This window comes from Medicago truncatula, chromosome 8, assembly GCF_003473485.1.
Source record: "Medicago truncatula cultivar Jemalong A17 chromosome 8, MtrunA17r5.0-ANR, whole genome shotgun sequence".
Classification (NCBI taxonomy): domain Eukaryota; kingdom Viridiplantae; phylum Streptophyta; class Magnoliopsida; order Fabales; family Fabaceae; genus Medicago; species Medicago truncatula.
Genome location: NC_053049.1, coordinates 33,357,482 through 33,378,184, shown reverse-complemented (window position 1 = coordinate 33,378,184; position 20,703 = coordinate 33,357,482). Strand labels below are relative to the sequence as shown.

The window sequence follows — 20,703 nt, the reverse complement described above, 5'->3', positions numbered from 1 at the left end:
TATTTATCATAGTGAGCAGAGGGAATTAAATAACTTTACTATCATCAGGTGTTATTATAGTCAAAATATTAATCTTTACATTTACGCGCAAATGACACTCATTTAAAACTAATTCATATTCATAATCTTATATGAAATGAAAACAGACAAAAAAATAAAATATTAAGAGAATCATTTTAATTTATAGTTTACTAAATCTACTTCAAATACAACATTTGGAGCAACATTTATATATCATCATCATATACAAGCCTGCCACCACTCTACCATAATCAGAAGCAAGAAACTTTTTCTTCTCTCTACCTAATATACATAACTTCATCAATTAATACAAACAAATTCACGCGCTTTTAAAGATACCATTTTCAATTTTCAAAACCAACCCATATCAGATTATGGCATAAAGTTGCCATCTTTATCTCATTCTCAACAAACCCATTTTGCATTTTCATTCTTAAGAGTAAAGACCGATTTTTTAAAATTTCATTTTTTCCACATTTTTCGGGGTTGTGTTTTGTTTCACCTATGTTTATGTCGAAGTACAAGCAAAGGTTGTTTTTATGTCTGGTTTTATTTGCATGGTTGTACAATGGAAGTGTGGCTATGGCGGCTTCAAGTGAAGACAGTGGAAGTTCTAAAGACCTTGATAAGACACCAACATGGGCTGTTGGTTGTGTTTGTACTGTTTTCATCTTGGTTTCTATAATTCTTGAGAAAAGTCTTCACAAAATTGGAACGGTATGAAACCAATTTGAAACTTCTTTTTTGTTTTTCAATTGTTATTTTGTGTTTATTTGATTTTGATTTTGAGTTTCTGTTGGTTTGTGATGTGATGTGCATTAATTTGTCTTTGTTTCGGTCGGAATATTTGTTTTTTATTTTGATTTTTGTTGAAATTGTTTCATAATAAATGAAATTTTGGAAGTTTTTGAAGTTGAGGGGTTGATTTGGTTTTTAAGTTTTTGAAAATCATTGTTCATGGCTGAATGATTTATGAGTGTTTTGTATTTTTTCAGTGGCTGGGAGATAGGCACAAGAAGGCTTTGCTTGAAGCTTTGGAGAAAGTCAAAGCTGGTAAGATTTTAGTCAAGGGATTATTAGTTGTGTAGAATTATGTAATACCAACACTTTAGATTAAAGACGAGTTTGGTGTCTAACGCGTGTTAGTGTTGGCCACCGACACGTGTTAGTGTTGGCCACCAGCACATGTAGTTACATTCAATTTATTGCATTTTTCTAATTATTATCATTGTCGATACGTGTCAGTGTGAGTGTTGTGTCCAGTGTCGGTGCTCATAATTCAAAGCAGTTTGACACTTTGACACTTTGACTCATGTTGAGTTAATTTTTTTGTTATGTCATTGTTTTCTTTTCAGATTCATGTGGAATACTAATGATGACGATAATTATAATTATTTCTCTGATGTTTCTTTAATCAATGTTAAATTTGTTTTTATTTTTGTTGCAGAATTGATGATTTTAGGTTTCCTTTCTTTGCTTTTGACGTTTGGACAGAGCTACATGGTTAAATTATGCATGCCTGCCAATGCGACAGACATAATGCTGCCATGTCAATCTAGAGCTACCCGCGATGCAAAAAATGATGAAGATGAACATCATAGGAAACTTCTCTATTATGAGCGCAGATATTTATCAGAAGATGGTGCCCCTTACAACTGCAAGGAGGTAACAATGTTGGTATACTTAAGATTTCTCTAATAAATAAATAAATAAAATCTAAATTATTTAAAGAAAATTTGGTGAAAGTGTAATCTAAGTTGGCTGATGTCAAATCAGTAACCGAGATCAATGAATGTGTATAGCGCGTGCATTTTCTATTGTAGGGAATCCGGATCCATTAGCACTCCCATTCTTTTATAGCACTTTGCAGGCTTACCTTTGAAGAACAATAACATTTTTATAGTCATATTTTGTAACATCGTTCTGTTTGTTAAAGAATAGCAATGAATTTATGCATGATGCAGAAAAGAATATATTTTACACCTATTATTATAATTTATAAATGTTAATTCCTATTATTGGTCAGGTTTCAATGCAAATCCTCTGCAACTTCTATTTCCTTTTGTCAGTTTCATTTATCTTATTTATTTCATCACAATATCAAAGGTTCCTTCTGCTTTCATTCTTAGCGGCAAATCTTTGTTGTAGGGACAAGAGCCCCTTATATCTGTCAATGGATTACACCAGTTACACATCCTCATATTTTTCTTAGCCGTCCTTCATGTGATATACAGTGCTGTCACAATGCTTCTCGGGAGACTAAAGGTTTGTGCGTCTTTCTTTTTGTGTTGTTTGTTGAATATTTAAGTTATTTAGCTCAATCTATGCATTTTGAGGATACTGATTTGGTATACTTTTGTTTTGTCTTTCCGCGGAAAAATGATGCATGGAAGATTTATACATTTATGGTCAATAAGTTATGTCTTTAGATGGTTGAAACTTCTTGTATTTGTTTGTTTGTAACGTTCTTATTTCTTCTATAACTTTGAGTTAATTCAAATTAAGACTTGGTTTAAATTAAGGAATATTGGCTCAAATCTGTGTCCTATTAGTATTTCCTCCACATGGAGGGGAGGAAGAGAGGAGGTGAAAAAGGGAGCCGAGTGCATTATTAGTAATTTTCTTACGAAGCACAGACACAAACACAGATGCTTGAAGGTGTGTCTGGTGTTTGATATGACACTGAGAACACACCAACACATGTGCTTACATTCAATCACTTTCATTTTTAAAATTATTAGCGGTGTCTACATGTTAATGTCAGTGTTGTTCCGGTGTGTGTCTGCCTCGGCTCTTGATAGTAGAAATACTGATATGCACTCTTAGTACAAGTATAAGTGGTAACTAGAACATGGAGAAGCTTGTCATGAAAAGTGGCGCAGAATTGTGTGTATAGGTTGTAGACTGTATATGAGACCATTTCACAGTAATTAGTATCCCAACCCAAGATCAAATTAAGGTACATTAACTTGAGTACTTGACATGGAGAAGTTTGTCGTGAACATTTACCACAAACGTTTAACTTGTTAGGTGAAAGCACATGAATGATTTTTATCAAGAGTTTGTAACTTAGTTGGTGATTGAGGATTTCTTTTATGTAGATACGAGGATGGAAGGCATGGGAGGCAGAGACTTCGTCTCACGGATATGAGTTTGCCACTGGTATGACATTGATCTTTAATTGCTTTTCTTCTTTGATTATGAAAGCTATTACTCTCTGCGGTCCTAAATATAAGAGAATATTGTTTTTTAAAGGTTCATTGAACAATTAATGTATCAAGACTATAATATAAACTAAATACATAATTTATTCAATGAACCTGAAAAAATAATCTTTTCTTATATCTAGGACTGGAGGGAGCAATTCCTTAGATTTACCATTAAATATACCAATTTTATTTTCAAATGCTGCTACATGCAATTTCATGCCTCTGTTGTGCATTTATCATGTAGATCCTTCAAGATTCCGTCTTACACATGAAACATCATTTGTTAGACAACATGCCACTTTTTGGACTAAAATTCCAATCTTCTTCTATATTGTAAGACCAACGTTACTAATACACATGCTGTTTCATAGGCTCAATTTATCTTGCTTCTTTGAGGAAACGTTTAACCATCTCTTCCGTTTATTGCAAATTTCAGAGTTGCTTCTTTAGACAGTTCTATAGGTCTGTCGAGAAATCTGACTACCTGACTCTGCGCAACGGATTTATCGCGGTGAGTCCTACTCTGTAAGATTTCTTTAAATGTTTGAATTCGCATCCGTTACTTGACCGTGCATCTTGTGCAGGTCCACCTCTCACCGGGAAGTAAATTTAACTTTCAAAAATATATCAAAAGATCCTTGGAGGATGACTTCAAGGTGGTTGTTGGAGTCAGGTAACATGTTTACACTATGCATATGAAGCATTATTTTTCTATGTTTTTTCCGCGCGGTAACTGTTTTGGAAATTGAAATACACGCTTACTAAGTGCACTATGTTGTTGCAGTCCTGTCCTTTGGGCATCATTCGTTGTTTTCCTTGTCCTAAATGTTGATGGTAAGCAGATTGTTAACTTTTTCCTCAATTATTTCCTATCGAATTTACCTTTCTGCAGTTGAATATTCAATTGGTTAATCTGTTTTATTTTCAGGATGGCATGCTATGTTTTGGGGATCCTTAATTCCTGTCATTGTAAGTATTCTGTTCTCTGTACAAAATTTGTAGATTGGTTGAGATGAAGGGTACCAATAGCATATGATACATGCGAGTTGTATCTCGGTTCGACACAAAACTGAACTCAATCAATACGAATCTTTAGTGTGCATCTATATTGGACATGAATCTCATCTTGAATTCTGGTTCAGTATTATGAATCACTGCCACCTAAACTGGGTGTAGCTAGCCACTTTTTCAGTCAACTTTGTTTAGTCAGCCACTTTTTTGCATCATTTGATTTATGAATTTATTTTTGAATTATTTAGAGATTGGTAGATGATATATTAGCTTATAAGTTTGGCACGTCACTTGTTTTTACATAAAAAAAGCATGCTTTGTGATTTTCTCAATTTGATAACCAGTGGTTGGGATTACAAGTATATAAATCATTTAATTGGTTGCACCGTTGCAGATAATTTTGGCTGTTGGAACAAAACTTCAAGTCACATTGTCAAAGATGGCCATTGAAATCACAGAAAGACATGCTGTGGTCCAAGGGATTCCCCTTGTTCAAGGCTCAGACAAATATTTTTGGTTTGGGAAGCCTCAGTTGCTTCTTCACCTTATCCATTTTGCTTTGTTCCAGGTATTCAATTTTGTAAATAGAGCTGAGAAGAAGATAAATCTTCGTGTGACATCGCTTACAACTTTTTGATTCGCTTTATATTATTTAAGATCCATGAAGGCATAACACAGACACAGCACTAACACCTACACATGATACCTGAAATAATAATTTTAGAAAGTTGAATAATTGAATGTAACCACATGTGTCGGTGTTCAATAAGGACACATGTCGGACACTGGACATGCCTTCAATTGGTGCTACATAGTTTAAAATATTTTGATAGACATGTAAGTAAACAAGTAGGAATTTTTTCCTAGTTTAGTCGTTGCACTAATGAGAGAAAATTACTTTGGAGGTGTTTTCAATTTTTGAGTTGTTAACGTTTGTAACTAACTGATACTCTTTTCTCTTGCAGAATGCGTTTCAAATAACATATTTCTTGTGGATATGGGTACAGTACAGAACCATCTTTACACCTTAAGTGTTGTCCTTTTGTAGATTATGGTGGATAATAGTTAATGATAATTTCATAATTTGCAGTATTCTTTCGGGTTCATAAATTGTTTCCATGCTGATTACAAGCTTGCAATAGTCAAAGTAGCTTTAGGGTAAGTTTGTAAATTTTCTTTTACAATTAAATGGCATATGCCTCAATAACCATTTCATACTTAGGTTAACTTGTGTTTTCATATGGGCATGTAGTTGGTTGAGGCTGTATCGGTCCTTCTAGTCTCTAGTGCTTATTGTGATTTTTTTTTTAGCTTATTACATTGTGAGACTGTTTGAGAGAGCTTATGAAAACAACTTGTGACATTTCATAAGTTGTTTTCAGCTTATTTCCATAAGCTCTCCAAGAAAACTTATGAAAAGAACTTGGAACTTCTATGAGAACAGTTAGATATAATCGAAGCATTACCACCATAAAGTAATCTGATGAATTCTCATGTGGTTTTGAAGGCTCGTGGTGCTAGTCCTCTGCAGCTACATCACCCTTCCATTATATGCTCTTGTTACTCAGGTACTACATGCTTTCATTTTCCTGATTTTGTATTGTTTGATTATTAGAGGCATTTTTTTTCTTTGATTGAAGTATTTTTGGCAAAGTTAACCGAGATCAACACACGTCATGTTTATCCTAATAGGACAGAAGGACTAGTAGGACACATTTTAAAGTGAAAATCACTAAATTCAATATTATTCTCGATGACGCTAAGAATGTGTTGGATTTAGGCAGCCACTGATTCCATAATGCTTTGTTAGTCCTCATCTTACAACCTGGTTTATAGGATAGAGTTAGGCCAATTAAGTCCAAATTTTACGATGGTATTGATTATTCCTCAATGGTTGAGCATGTTTTGATTTTCATCGTACTATCCTCATTTACTATCATTTATACATGTAAGTTACTAAGGTTGGTAAAACTTTTGCAGATGGGATCAACAATGAAAAAATCAATATTTGATGACCAAACATCAAAGGCGTTAAAAAAATGGCACAATACTGTGAAAAAGAAGCATGGAGTGAAACTAGGAAAGTCGAGCGTGCGAACCAGGGACGGAAGCACCACCGATTCAACAGTGCACTCTATTGGTCCCACTCTACACCGTCACAAAACTACCGGTCACTCAACTCGCTACGAAAACGACCAAGATGATTACCAATCTGATATTGAATTGTCTCCCACATCACCAACATCAAACTTACTAGCAGTAAGAGTAGATAATCTTGAGCAAGATGCAAAAGAAAATGAACACCAAGCCATCTTAGAAACCATTGAACAACAACAAACCGTTCTACGTAGCTTGTCATTTGTCAAGCCTGATCATCCGGAAAGAAGCGCGAATTAAATAGGAATCACAACTTATTTCATGCAAATATTTTTTGCTAGCTTAGTCATATATATCTTTAGAGCTTTTAGATGTTAGTATACTGAAATTAGATACAGTGAGTTTTGTACATTATTTTTCTTAGAACACTTTCTACATTGGAAACTTTACCCTTTGCTCTAAAACAGGCTTATAGTTAAAGCCTTGTTATAATTAGGCTTAATTCTACTTTTACTTTTTCAAGCATTGTGGTTAAATGAAAATTAGAAAATGTAACATTGTCCAGTGACACTTATCTGCAATGGATATATCTTTAAGCATTGTATTTGATTTTATATTTGCAGATTTTATCATTAATATTTGTGATTGAAGCTGAAATTATGAGTTCCACTTCAAAAGAATTTATTGATGTCCACATAATGTAATAAACAAAGTTCTTACATTAAAAAATTATTACACTAATCAAGATTGATGAGCAAAATAGGTTTAATTAAGTAATAAGGTGATTAACAATAAAAATGACTAGCATGGTTATTATTGGATGTTATTTAAAATTTGCATTTTAAAAAATGGTGCATGTCTTACGCTAATATTGACTTTGACCTCTATGATTTTTAATATTTCTCAATTAATTGTATACTTATGAGAAAGCTAAAAGGTTATTTGTCAAAGGTGGCATGATAAAATAATCAATATTTATATGTAATAGATTGAAATTAGTTGGTTGGCTATCGATTAAAGTGGTTGGCATAACCACAACTTTTATTGAGTCTAATGTAAACATCTATAACTAATTTGTCATATTATATATTTTTATAATATTTAAGTTGAAATTTTTTAAAGATTTTCTTAGTCCAAAATTTTGAGGTTTAAAACCTTAGTTTGGGCTGTTTGGCTCTTAGGTCAGCAGTGAACATAGCTTAATGATTAAGCTTTTTTCATTGATAAAATGCTTAATGATTAAGCTCATACCATATTATGAACAATAATAAAATGCAAAAATTGATACATTGAACTGAGACAATGAATATCACATTGTTGATAATAGGTGGGAACCATTGAATTCTTAGTGTTGATTAAATCTTCCAAGCATGAATTGAAGGTTGAGACATTAATTACAAACTAAAATTATAGGTATTATTTGCTGCTGGTTGTCCTTTTTTGTAGACACAATAATGAAATTTGGTCTTTATCATTGTCATAATTTTGTAACCAAATGGAATGTGTGTCACAGTGTCCACTTGTAAGAGGCAAATGCACGTGATGACTGATAAGGGATAAAGATAGTGGACCTCGTTAATCATGTATATTAGGGTACTCTTTCTTACATTTTCATGTATATCATTTGCTGCGGTAGAGCGGTTGAATTAAGATAGAAAACAACTTATATTTTCTTTTACTTAGTGTGTATTTGGTTGGGAGTTTGCATCACCAAACGTACGTTTATGTATGCTCTCTTCGTGATTTAAAAGAAGCTTCAAAAACAAACTTTTCCTCTAACATTGTTATTTGCCGCAAAAGTGATAAATCCACCGCTTAAAACAAATATATCATATTTTGATGAAGCATACGATCTTAACGAGGTTTGATGTGCGGCGAAGGCAGGCCCGGCCTTGCGGTGCGCAAGCAGCTCAATCAAGCCGGGTCTCCAAAACCTATGGGTCTGAAAAAATAAATTAAGTCTAGTAACACACCCCACAAATAAAAAAAATATATGTTACTTTTTTTTCTTTCTTCGGTATACATTTAAGTTTTTTTTTTTAGACTCTAATTCTCCTTTCTGGACATAGATCTGATGCTACCAAACCTCCTCCAATATGTATAATCACTTAATCAGTCAATTTGAAAAGCTATTTCATTAAAAAGAATCACAACAATCATTTCTTTTTCGCATAAATAATTTGTTTCCCCATTCCCACAACAGAGAAATGATAAATCCAAATAACACCGTCAGGAAAATTTCAACTCTCTTTCACTTAATTATTATTTTTTATTTCGTTTCATTTTTAGACGTTCTTCTGATTATGATTTTTTAATGAAACTTAACTACATAAAACAATTATGTTTTTATTTTATGGAGTCTATTTTAAAAAGAGAGCCGAACCTCCTATTTTATAAGAACGGCCCTGAACGAAGGTTGAGAAGAGAGGATTTCACAAAAAGAGAAAAAAACTACAATTCACTTTTTTACGCGAACAATTAAAACATAAATCATTTTATATTAAACCGACTTATAATTAAAAGTTTTTTTAAAATATTTATTATAGCTAAAAGTCAAAATTAATTTTTATCACCAGCATAATCAAACATTGCCCTAGTGTAACATCTCACTTATTATATTTGAGCGGTACCATTTTGTCACCTACACGATCTCATTGAAGGTTAGTGATCAAAGATTCAAATGGATAAGGCAATTATGTTTGGTAGAAGAAAAAAGAGAACTTTTCCACGAAAATAATTTAGTGAGTTCCACATGTTTCTATTTTTTCCTCCACCCAATGATGAAAAGATCAATTTTTTTTATTTACTCTCTTCATATATATTTTCTCCTCACTTTTTCATGTTCTCAAGTAAAGTGTAAAGGCATATGAACTTTTCACTTCATGCATCATATTTTGGTTAATATAAACAAGAAACACTTGAATCAAATTGCACCAAGACATTTTAGTAGCACAATTTTCGAATTTATCGATGATAGTGATAAAGTGAATGCTTGACTTTAGACTCAAACTATTAGAGGTGGATAAATTGGTGGATAAATTAGACGAGTTGATGACTTTATCTCTATTTATTAAATGTGCGTTTGGATGACAAACTTTTATGAAGTATCTTTTAATTTTTTTTTTTATGAAGTAATATAATTTTATAGGATAATTCAATATCTTCAATGTTAATTATATTGTTTGGATGATAATTGATAATTACATGCATAATATAGTACTAATACTAAATCTGGCGGGGAGCCAGGGCTACTTTGGGCTCCCAAGAAGATCCGCCCCTCGTATTATAAGGCTTTGAGTTAAAATTAAATTTAGGGAATTAAAAAGACCACATAAAAATTAATTTGAAATTATTTCCTTTTGTCTATGCAATGTGAATATTTAATTGGTCCTTATGATTTTATCAAATCATGCAATTTGCTTCTAATATGTTTTCAAATTTGCACATTAGTCCATTTTTTTTAGAAATTTGCAATTTGATTCCCTTTTTTGTGTGCATGTTTAACATATAGATTTTCAAAAATTAAAGATGAGTCTAAGTTCTACGGTAATGAGAATTGATTATGAAAAAAAGTAAGTTGAACGTAAAATGATTTATGTTTAAATATATTCAAATAAAAGTGATTCTTATCAATTTTATGTTGTTTGGACTTTGGATAGTCTAGATCAAATTTAATTTTGGATGTACAATTATAAAAATAAGTATTAATATTTATTTAAATTTGATTTCATTTCTATTTTACTTAACTATTTAAATTTATGTTGTATCATTAAATTTAATTATTTTATATATTGTTTGACATAGCAGATTGATATATTTGTTGCATGTATTTATATTTTCCTCTTATTTTTTATGAATTTTTTTAGGAAATTTTATGTTAATTTATAAAATAAAATATTGCCTAATGTTTTTTTTTGGTCCACAAACAAAGCAACAAACGGTAGCTAAAACTCACATAGACAACCGCAATACCCTAAGTTTGAATCCATATCAAAGTGCACAAAAATACAATATGGTTGTATATTTTTCTTTTCAGAACCAGAAGCCCGCACCTCTTATATTCCCTAACAACATGGAGATAAGAGCATTGTAGCACTCTTTAACGGTGTTTTTGGTAAATAAGATTGTTAGTTTTAAACGGTTGCTTGCATGATCAAACTAGAAATCCTAGAACATGTTGTGCAATATAATTTCCAAAAACTTTGAATGTTCATGGTGTTTATGAACTTTGTTATGATAAAAGATGAAGATAACCGTCCTTTTCGACAGAAATCAAGAAAGTAATTGCATTGCATTAATCAATAAATGGTTCATCAAATCACTGTTACATATATTATGCACTCGTTTCTCTCTACGCTGGTACTTTGAGTTTTTAGAACTTTTGATAAATGATTTGCGACCCCTTTTTCCTATGAAAAACTAATATATATACATAAAAAAAATAACTAAAAATGACCAATGATCTTAAACTGCATGTCTTTGACAATTTTGACCAGCTTCCATATGTCTAGACCTACCTTTGATCTTGCCTCTTGAAAGAAGAAGATTTGAATTTCTCTCTAGTCGAAGCCAAAGAACTTGTCTAATCTAAATCTTTTCTTTTAACCTTATCAATTTTCAATTGTACTCGACATATTCTTGAAGATTGCTTCTCTTCGACTCAACAAACTTTCTGTCTGAAAACAAGTATTAAAAAAATACAGGCTAACAAGCACCCACAATTTTTTTACTTTTTAGATGAAATAAGAGGAAGAAGTTTGAAACTATCATGATTTTTTTAGGAAAAATGTTACATGAACACCCTTTATTCCTACACCCCATTGTACACTTCATGTATTAGGGGTATTTTGGTAAGTTCATCTCACAACCGCACCTTATCTTCTATTTGTGTGGGGTCTAGGTTGCCACGTGTCAGAATTTTGTGTGGGTGTAAAGAGTGTATTGCCACATGGGGTGGTACATGTATCATCACTCTTTTTTTAGTGATCTATTTGATGATTATTATTCTTATTGAGGACAATAAAGGAATAGAGATAAGACGTGTATATGTCATCCAACTATAAATTTTTCACCTGCAAAAATCGATTTGCTATCTAGCTGTTGGCTTCGTTAGAAATCAATTTTGAGCTGTTGGAATTGATTTCGCTTCAACCACCAAAACTTGGGAGAATAGAAAAATCAGGTATGGTCTATTTTAACGCAAATTAAACAGTTTCAATGCGTAACCAAACATATGTTGTGCATGTTTGCATGGACGGCTGTAAATCACGGCAAAAAATCATTTTAATGTAGAAATTTCAATTCTCAACTTCTTAAAATCACGATAGATTTATGTTTAAAAGTGTAAGGACGTGTTTTTGCGTCATCAAACGCCGCTCCAAACAGACACTTAGGCGTAGATAATTCGTTGCGCCTATTTAGATCTGTTGAAATAAGAGAACTTATATTTTCTTTTACACGATCCTATTGATTAAGTTTGAATAAACATTTTAATTAAACACTTATATATTATATGAACATTATAAAGTTATTTCAGTCACAAAAGATAAAAAAAATATAAGCTATCAAATATATTCTACTCGTACCATTTTTTTCTCCTATACTCATAATTGAGAGTTAGTGATAAAAGGTTCAAAAGTGAGAATGGATAGAGTAATTATGTCGAATAGAGAAAAAAGAGCCTTTCCATGCCCTTTTTCATGAAAATAATTTAGTGAGTTCCACATGTTTGTTTTTTTTCGCCCCATCCAATGATGGAAGATCACATTTTTTATTCACTAATCTTCCATATAAATTTTCTTTTCACTTTTTCCTGTTCTCAAGCTAATTGTAAAGGCATACGAACTTTTTCACTTAAATCAAATTGCACCAAGACATTAAGTAGCAAAATATTGAGCTCTCTATTTCTTTTCAGTAATCATTGATTAATATGATAACATGGAATTTTAGGAGGATCAAAATATAGGTTATAAATCTTCATAAGAATCTATTTGGGGTTGGCCTAATGATTGATTTGAGATCTTGGAGTTTGCTCCTCTCAAGGTTTCATGTTTGATTTTCTATGGTGTCATACAAAGCTTATACTTGTGCTCAGCGGGAAAGCTAGCCAAAATTTAGCTAGAGGGCGAAATATATAGAAAAAATAAAAAATATTTTACGAATATTATATTGACAATTTTCTTTGTTAACAAAGTTATTCGTGTACTTATTATAGAGTCTGATAGTGCCAAAACAAGAAACGTCAAAACAAGAAAAGTATATTTATCTATCAAGGGATTATATGTTGTTTTTTATATTTCTAATAATAATTTTCACAAATAAATTTATTTAGGATAGCTAAATCTATATTACAAGAGAAACTATACATAAAAATACACAACTTTATAAAAAAAAACTAAATAAATAAAAAAAATTGCAAAGGCCACCCCAACTTAACACTATGCTTCGCCCAAGGTTGTGCTGAGATATGGTGTGATGTGTACACGATTTTGTATGATGTTCTGTTTGATTGAGTACATGTTTTATATTATCTCCTTTGAAAACTTTTTCGGAAACATAGTTTTGTTAACTTTATGGAAATTGAATGACTATATGAAAGTATGCACTAGTTTTGAATGATAACAAGATAATCAATGATAAAATGACAATTCAATTTAGAACGAGAAATTCACACTTGAATTGTTATTAACCAATCAAACTTTGATACACAATTTTGGCCACAAAACTAAGAAAAATGTCAAACCAAATCTAAACTTTTTTTTTGAAAGAAACCAAATCTAAACTTATGAAAATAAACTTTGCCATAAGAAACAAAAATATTTGATATATGATAGAATCAATCAAAAAGATAATTTTAACTATGTATAGCGATTGAACTATCAATTAGATTTTAAATTTAATTTTCAAGTAATTCAATCACTAATCATATGAATTAATTAATCTAATTCATCAATTAGCATGTATCAAAGTATAAGTTGCAAGAAAGAAGGGAGAAGAAAACACCGATTTATATAGGTTCCTCCAACTGTCCTCGCTACGAGGTGCATCCTCCCTACGGTCTTCCACTAGTGTGTTGAAAATGTTTATAAGAGTTAGATTAGAAAGATTCCTTCAAAACTCAGCTGAATTGTAAAACGAGGCAACTAACCCGTGTTCTATGTTTATAGTGCCATTTATTAAAAGGAGCGATAACTACAAACACATGTTTCAAGGGAGGATGCACACTTTAGACTTTGTCAACTGATCACGTCGCGTAATAGAGAGTTATCATCCGAATGTTGGGCTCCATGAACCCCTACAATGAAGGAAAACTTATGCACAACCCGCGCAAATAGTCGAGCATAGCTAAATACCATAGGCCGTATCATTTGGCCAATATAAATAAATTTTCTTATAAATACCCATCTTGTACAATTTCATAAGACATACAATCAACCAAACTTAATCTATTTACACAATTTTATTCTCTACCTTTCTGCCTTTATCTTTATTTTGCATGCATTTCCCAGTTCAATAGCTAAAACCCCTAAAACATTGTACACAACATTCTACTGAAGTATTCAAAAAACATATTGCTCAGGGACAAAGTTTATTCCTCCACGTGGTCATTTGATTTTATTTTTTATTTTTTATTTTTACAATTAGGGTCTATCAGTCGATACCTTGACTAAATCTCTATTTCGACATCAACACCTAACCAAGTTATTAATGTTGTTGTTGTGAATTCGTACTTCAAATTACACTAATAAACTTGGATGTTTGGAAAAAAATATCAATGACAACCAATAACGAAACTGTCTCAAGCAACAACAAATCTAGATCTAATCTAGCAATTAAGTGTAAAGCAAAATAATGATTAAAACAAGAACAACAAGATGAAGAGAGTAGAGAAACAACATACGAGGAATTTGATTACCCAAGTCAGCCTAAAAATGACCTACATATGGGGGAGATAACATCTCTCCAATTCACTATCAACGAGTCATTACAAAGAGATACAAAGAGTTACAAGAAATTAGTTTAAACAAGCTCTCCAAGAGTAAACCTAATTTCTACATTTATTTTCCACTCTCTTTCCTTGATCAAAAGAGTTGCAAAAAGGACCAACAAATTTAGGTTCCAATTTTCTCCCAGAATATCACCGAAGTTTCTTTCATTTACCCTCTTACAGCCGCTCAATGATTATCCCTCACCCAAAGTGTTTTTCAACCCAAATCTCCCTCCAAAAAGGCACCAACCCAAAACTTTCTAAATGATTATACATGTCGCACCCGTGTGCCTCGCACACAAAAAGGAGCAGCTTGCACCCCAAAATCTTCTGGGACAAGATTGTTTGGCTGTCCTATGCGCCTTGCACGTCAGTCTGAGCTCCTCGTGAACCACTCAGATTGCCTCGCGCATCAGCTTGCTCCCCGCGTGCCAAACAGAAAACTCAACATTTTTTTCCATCTCTCCAAAATCATCAATTTGAAGACATATACAACAATTGTATTGGAGTTTTAATATAAAAAAAAAAAAAAAAATTGTATTCGAGCTAATATTCTAAATAACACATGATTGAGCATAACGTGAGAGATTCCTCTAATCTTATAGGTTATTTTAGCATCTTCTTAATAGACTATCAACACAAACTTTGCCACGTACTAATTGAGTATTTCTTCCTCGATTCTTCACATGACCATAATTCATTGTCGTGGTCCCAATCACCAAAGCAATGTATGGACTCGATTCTTCAAATTTGATAGAATGAGCATGTCATAATCTTGTACCTACATGACTTTATCCTCTTGAAACTTATATATATAGAATTAAAAAAGCATTGATTTATTCAAAATTAGTTGTATATAAATAAAAGAATTAATTCTTATAATGGACTAGGACCTGCCTTCAAATAGCTCTAGAAAGATTTTTTCTTTTCTCAAAAAAGAAGATTTTGAATTGAATGGAAGATCTAATTTAGTAAGATAAAAGAAAAATTTGTATTAAGATGTGACATCTTGTGGCTAAAGCAAGAGACTATTTCCAGAAGCACTAGCTTTCAATTAAAGAATAAATAATAACGCTTTAAAGCTAAATCGACTTGACAGTAACCAAAACCATGTCTTAATTTTAATGTAAAAAAGAATTCAAAATAAAACTCTATTTCGTGTTGTAGTTTAATTATCAACATCAAATTTGTTCTTGGTACTGGTAGTACTAAAATTTCAATGAATTGATATTGACAATACTATATGACCTTGACCTAAAAATAAATATATGAGAATGATGGAACATGAAATATGCAATAACATGTTCATTTGGTGGTTTTGGGCTGTCTTATTTTATTTTGTATAAGCCAAACAATTGATTTACAAAGATTTTAAAATTGATTCACAATCTTGGTGGTGGTATAAAATGAAGACAATTTTTTTTTTGGATCAATCCTTTAGATTGCTATGGGTTAATAATTGATTATTTGGTTTCTTGAAAGTGGAGGGTATTTGAGGGTTTTTTTTTGTGCATTTTTGATATTTTCTTTCTTGTTTTTATGATGGTTCGATTTTTTAATTTTGGGTTGGTTTTGTTTTGCTTGGTTCTTTATTTTTTGTGAAAGATTTTGCTTGTAATCTTAAGTTTTGTTTGGACTTTTGTATTTGTGTTTTCTTTTGGCATGCTGTGTTTTGAGAGGTTTTGTTATTATAATTTGTTTTTAATTTTTTTTAAAATGTAGAAAAATTACTAAATAATATTTTTTTTGAAGAAAAATTAATACTAAATATACAAAGAAGCATACAACATGTACCCAAAAAAAAAAAAAAAAAAAGCATACAACATGATAAACATTCACTAAATAATCAGTTCACATGGCATGTCACTTGATTTTGTCTTCTTGCCTTAAAATAAGAAAGTGGTATTGGTATTCTTGGTTATATTTGATAAAAAAAGGCTAGCGTAGGTGGGACTGAGATCCTCTCAAGTGAAACAAAAACTTGAGGAAATAATATGAGAATCTAAACCATTGAAATATATAGGGACGATAACATTGGATTTTTTATTTATAATTTTATAAAAGGGAAAAAATAAATCATTTAAGGGGTTGAGATGGGAAAATTGAGAAAATATAAGAGAAATTTTTTTGGTAGGATCCTTGAGTTTGAAAAGTTCTAAACGTAATCTATGCTGGTAAGATACTGCAACAAATCAAAATGACTTTTAACTTAATTTTTATATATTTTTTAGTTTTCTTAGCTAGTATTTTAAGAACGTTAGTTAACACAGTCTTACAATTTTTCTAGTGTTAACCTTTAAATTTTTCGTAAAAGAGAATCTGGTAATCAGATTGAGATTAACCGACTTTGATGGCGAGAAACTAACCATAATATTAGGTGCAAGAGAAATTCACCATGATTTTAGTGCAATTTTATGTATTTTATGAAGAAGAAAGAAAAGATGAAAGATAAATTAAATATATAATAGATAAGATGAGAGAAACAATGTACTTCTTCCGTTTCACAATACTTGTCGCTTTACAGGAATTTACACATATCAAGAAATCAAATAAATTTTGTTATTTTTTATGAAATTTTGTGAGTTTTTTTTCTATGAAAACCTTAACCATTTATTATTTAATTCTATTATTTCTCACACTACAACAAATAAGTAAGGATATTATTAACAATTCAATAATTAATATTGCATTAAAATTTAAAAGTAACAAGTAATGTAAAATAAAATTATTCTTCAAAAACGACAAGTATTGCAAAAAGGAAGAAGTAAAAAAGATATAAACATAAAACCACGTGACTTTTCCAATACAAATCTTAAATGTAACGAATCCAAGTTCCTAATTATATTCTTTCAAAAATAAATCCAAATTATATGAAATTCGATTAAAAGATAACTACAAGTAGTCTAATGTTGTTCATTTCATTTAAATTATATTCTTATAATCTATTAGGCGGGCTTGGCTTGGTTTTTTAGGTGTGGATCATCATCATAGTCTCGGTGTTCATTTTCTTCAATTTACAAATTATTTAGGTGGTACGAAGACAAGACGATCTTTTCTACAGCTCATTTGGCTTCTTTGTGTCTGGCTTATCTAGAAGGAACGTAATAATAAAATTTTTAATAACATTTTTACTCCTATTCCGAAGATTGTTTAGAAGGTTAAATTCCACTCCTATTGGTGGTTGCATGCTAATAATGCCGCATTTGTTTTTGGTTGTCAGCAGTGGCGGTCAGACCCACTGTTTTGTTTGAGTATCTGCTAGTGACTGCTTGTCTATTTTGATGTTTTGGTTGTCAGACTAGTTGTATTTTGTGCGCCCTCTTTGGTACGCCTTGTGCTAAAGAGGCGCCTTGGTATAGTGTAAATATATATCATTTTTATTGTTAAAAAAAAGACTTAATTAATGATGTGGTCTCTTAAGTTATTTGTTGGTTACATTTTAGTCCCATAAGTTATTAACGTTACAATTTGGTCCCTTTAAGTCATCTTCCGTCAACCAAATAAATCATCACCGTCAAAACCGTTAAGCCAATGTCTAAGGTGGGTACACATTGCAAGTTGTCATGTCACCGTTCACATATGCCTATTTAATGTTTTGGGAAAAAAAATTGATGGGGAAAGATTTATTTGGCTAACATATACTAACTTAGACCATCCATAATGGTAGGGTCTTAACTATTTAAGAGCTGATACCTAATAGGTACCCCCATTGTGAAGAAATTTTTTGGAGGTCTTTTAAGACCCAATGTCTCACTTAAGACCTCAATGCTTAAGTGGACCTCACATTACTTTTGCTTAAAATGATCAATGTCATTGTACTATTGTTTTTCAATTGCAACCTTTTGTTTGAGGGTCTCTATTGTAGTTGTTGAATACCTATTAGGTACTATTATTAAAAAATTATAAAAAAGTTATGTGTCCATGTAGGACTCCTTTAAGACCTCAAATTTGAGGGTTTCCATTGTGGATGCTCTTAAGGGACCAAATTGTAACGTTAATAAGTTATAGAATTAAAATATAACCAACAAATAATTTAAGGGACCAAATCATTAATTAAGCGTAAAAAATTATATTTTTATAAACTATGGAAAGGAAATTATTATTATTTATTTAGAAAAGAAGAGACATCAAAATATAGTCATTCCCCTAAAAAAATAATCCTACCGAGTGTTTGGATTCTCTACAACTTTAGTTATAAGGACAGTTAGGTTTTTTTTTTTTTGTTGATGTATAAGGACAGTTATATATATATATTTAGAAAGATATATATTTTTTTTAAGGATAGAAAGATAAATACAATTTAGTTATAAGGACCATTTCTATGGTTGCGTAATGCAACGTCATCATCGTGCAGTGGCTGCAGAGGCAGTTTTGGGGGTAAAGATCCTCTCCATTTATAATTTTTTCCATTTGTTGCAATTTGGAGAGAGATAGATAAAAAAAAATAAGTGGTGGGTCCTATTACTAAGTGGATCCCACCATCATTATTTTCTATGTGTCTATCTCTCTCTAAATTGTAATAAATGGAAAAAGTTATAAATGGAGAGGATCTTGGGTTGCAAGTTGTTGTTTGCGGCGCCTAGTTAATTTGTTTTGTTGTAGATCCCTTTTTGTATAAAATAAAAAAATAGTTGAAAACATCTAAAATTTTATTCCTTTTTTGAAGGAATCTAAATTTTTATTCCTTCTTAGTGGGGAAAAAAATACTTCAGCAAAAACATTGCTATCAATTAAAATATAGTTAAAATTTGGCAAAATTACACAATTAGTCCCTTAACTTTATTTTAGGTAACACTTTCGTCCTTTATCTTTTTTTGTCACGATTTAGTCCTTTATGTTATAAAATGACAATATCTTATCATTTTTTATGAGATTTTTTTCAAAGAAATTTGATTTTCTAGGCTTGTATGATGAAGATTTACGTTTGCCTATGAGTTTGATGATTTCTTTTTGGAGTTTTTGATTATTTTTTTCATAAAAAAGGATAACTATGTTGTTATTTTATAACATAAAGGACTAAATCCTGACAAAAAAAAGATAAAGGACGAAAGTGTTACCTAAAATAAAGTTAAGGGATTAATTGTGTAATTTTGCCTTAAAATTTTCTCATAAAAACTATGTTACGATTAAGGAGATAACTATACATTTATTCAAGGCCCGTGATTTGACTTATTTCGCTAAATACAAAAATCTACAGACGATATCTTTTATTTAGTTTTCAATAAAGATTTTTTTATGTGAAGACTAGGCATGACAACAAAACTATATTCATGGATACCTGCTCGAACCAAATCCAATTCGATGAGTTTTTCTCATTTTGAATGAGTTTGGGTTTCCTCGATTTCAAAACACGGGTACGAGACGGGTAATGGAGATATAAGTACCCACCCCATACCCATACCCAAATCAGTCCCGAATGTAGAAAATCAATTTATTACACATTTTATATAAATAGAAACCAAAACCTTAAATCATTTCACTCACACAGTCAAAAGTCTCAATTTTTTCAAATGACATTCATTTATCATAGTTTTCTCTTTTCTCCCTATATATCTTACACTATTGGCCTCTCTCTTCTCCATCACCATGGCCATGACAATTAAAAAGTGGAGTGGATAATTAAAAAAAACTGATTAGTGATTAATAAAAATAGTTGGGCCAAATCATTGATTGAACTTAAGGCATGATAATGGGACGGGTGGGACGAGTTTTACCTTCCCCGTCCTCATACCCTACTCCTATATACTTAAGAAAAACAAAAGTATGGAGTGGATAATTAAAAAAAAAATCTATTTGTCTTAAAAAAAATGTAAAATACACTAAAATTACAAAATCAAGATTCATTAATTTATCTATGAAAGATTGATTATATATTTTTCATTTTATTTTGAACTAATATGCATACAATTTTTCTAGACAACGTTTTTTTATGCATTGGTTTCTTTTACAATAGAGAGTATTCTATTCGAGGCAGTTTGATATTAATCGAGATTCAGACTTTTCTTTTGGCTTTTGCATTGATTTTCGACTCATCAAAGGCGAGCGATTAATCTGACTTGTGTGTAGCGGCATGCGCACTGGTCAAGCATTGTTTCCCTGAAAATCGAATCCGGTATTCCCCGAATACGTCATTGGAAGAAGCTCCTTACTACTGGAGCGCAAACAACTTGGTTTAATTCACTAAAAAAAGACTCTAACTTAAGGGTCACATACCAAAGACAAAAATGTGTTTGTTATGGTTTTACTACCATCTATTAATTCAAAGCATTAATATATGCATCTCTGCGTAAAGAATACCCTACTAAGACCAAAGAAAAAGACAAAAATGTGTCCCTTTACCCTTGCATTCCTCTTTAAGTAGCCAAGCCCCCACCACCA

The 20,703-nt window shown here is 31.4% G+C and overlaps 1 protein-coding gene across 1 annotated transcript; it reads left to right on the top strand.

Moving 5' to 3' along the window:
• Positions 1-244: 244 nt before the first annotated feature.
• LOC11443547 (MLO-like protein 10) lies at positions 245-6,952 on the top strand. Its single transcript, XM_003629050.4, has 15 exons — positions 245-738; positions 1,017-1,074; positions 1,469-1,686; positions 2,170-2,286; positions 3,123-3,183; positions 3,475-3,563; positions 3,667-3,741; positions 3,815-3,903; positions 4,015-4,064; positions 4,159-4,199; positions 4,636-4,809; positions 5,207-5,242; positions 5,332-5,399; positions 5,749-5,809; positions 6,222-6,952. The coding sequence occupies exons 1-15, from the start codon at positions 526-528 to the stop codon at positions 6,636-6,638; spliced, it is 1,767 nt and encodes a 588-aa protein (XP_003629098.2). The 5' UTR covers positions 245-525; the 3' UTR covers positions 6,639-6,952.
• Positions 6,953-20,703: the final 13,751 nt, after the last annotated feature.

Bases quoted from the DNA above. Each gene is read 5' to 3' on its own strand.
- LOC11443547 (XM_003629050.4), top strand. From the start codon at position 526: ATGTTTATGTCGAAGTACAAGCAAAGGTTGTTTTTATGTCTGGTTTTA. The intron at 3,904-4,014 runs GTAACATGTTTA...ATGTTGTTGCAG, and splicing joins AAGGTGGTTGTTGGAGTCAG to TCCTGTCCTTTGGGCATCAT. The intron at 4,200-4,635 runs GTAAGTATTCTG...GCACCGTTGCAG, and splicing joins GATCCTTAATTCCTGTCATT to ATAATTTTGGCTGTTGGAAC.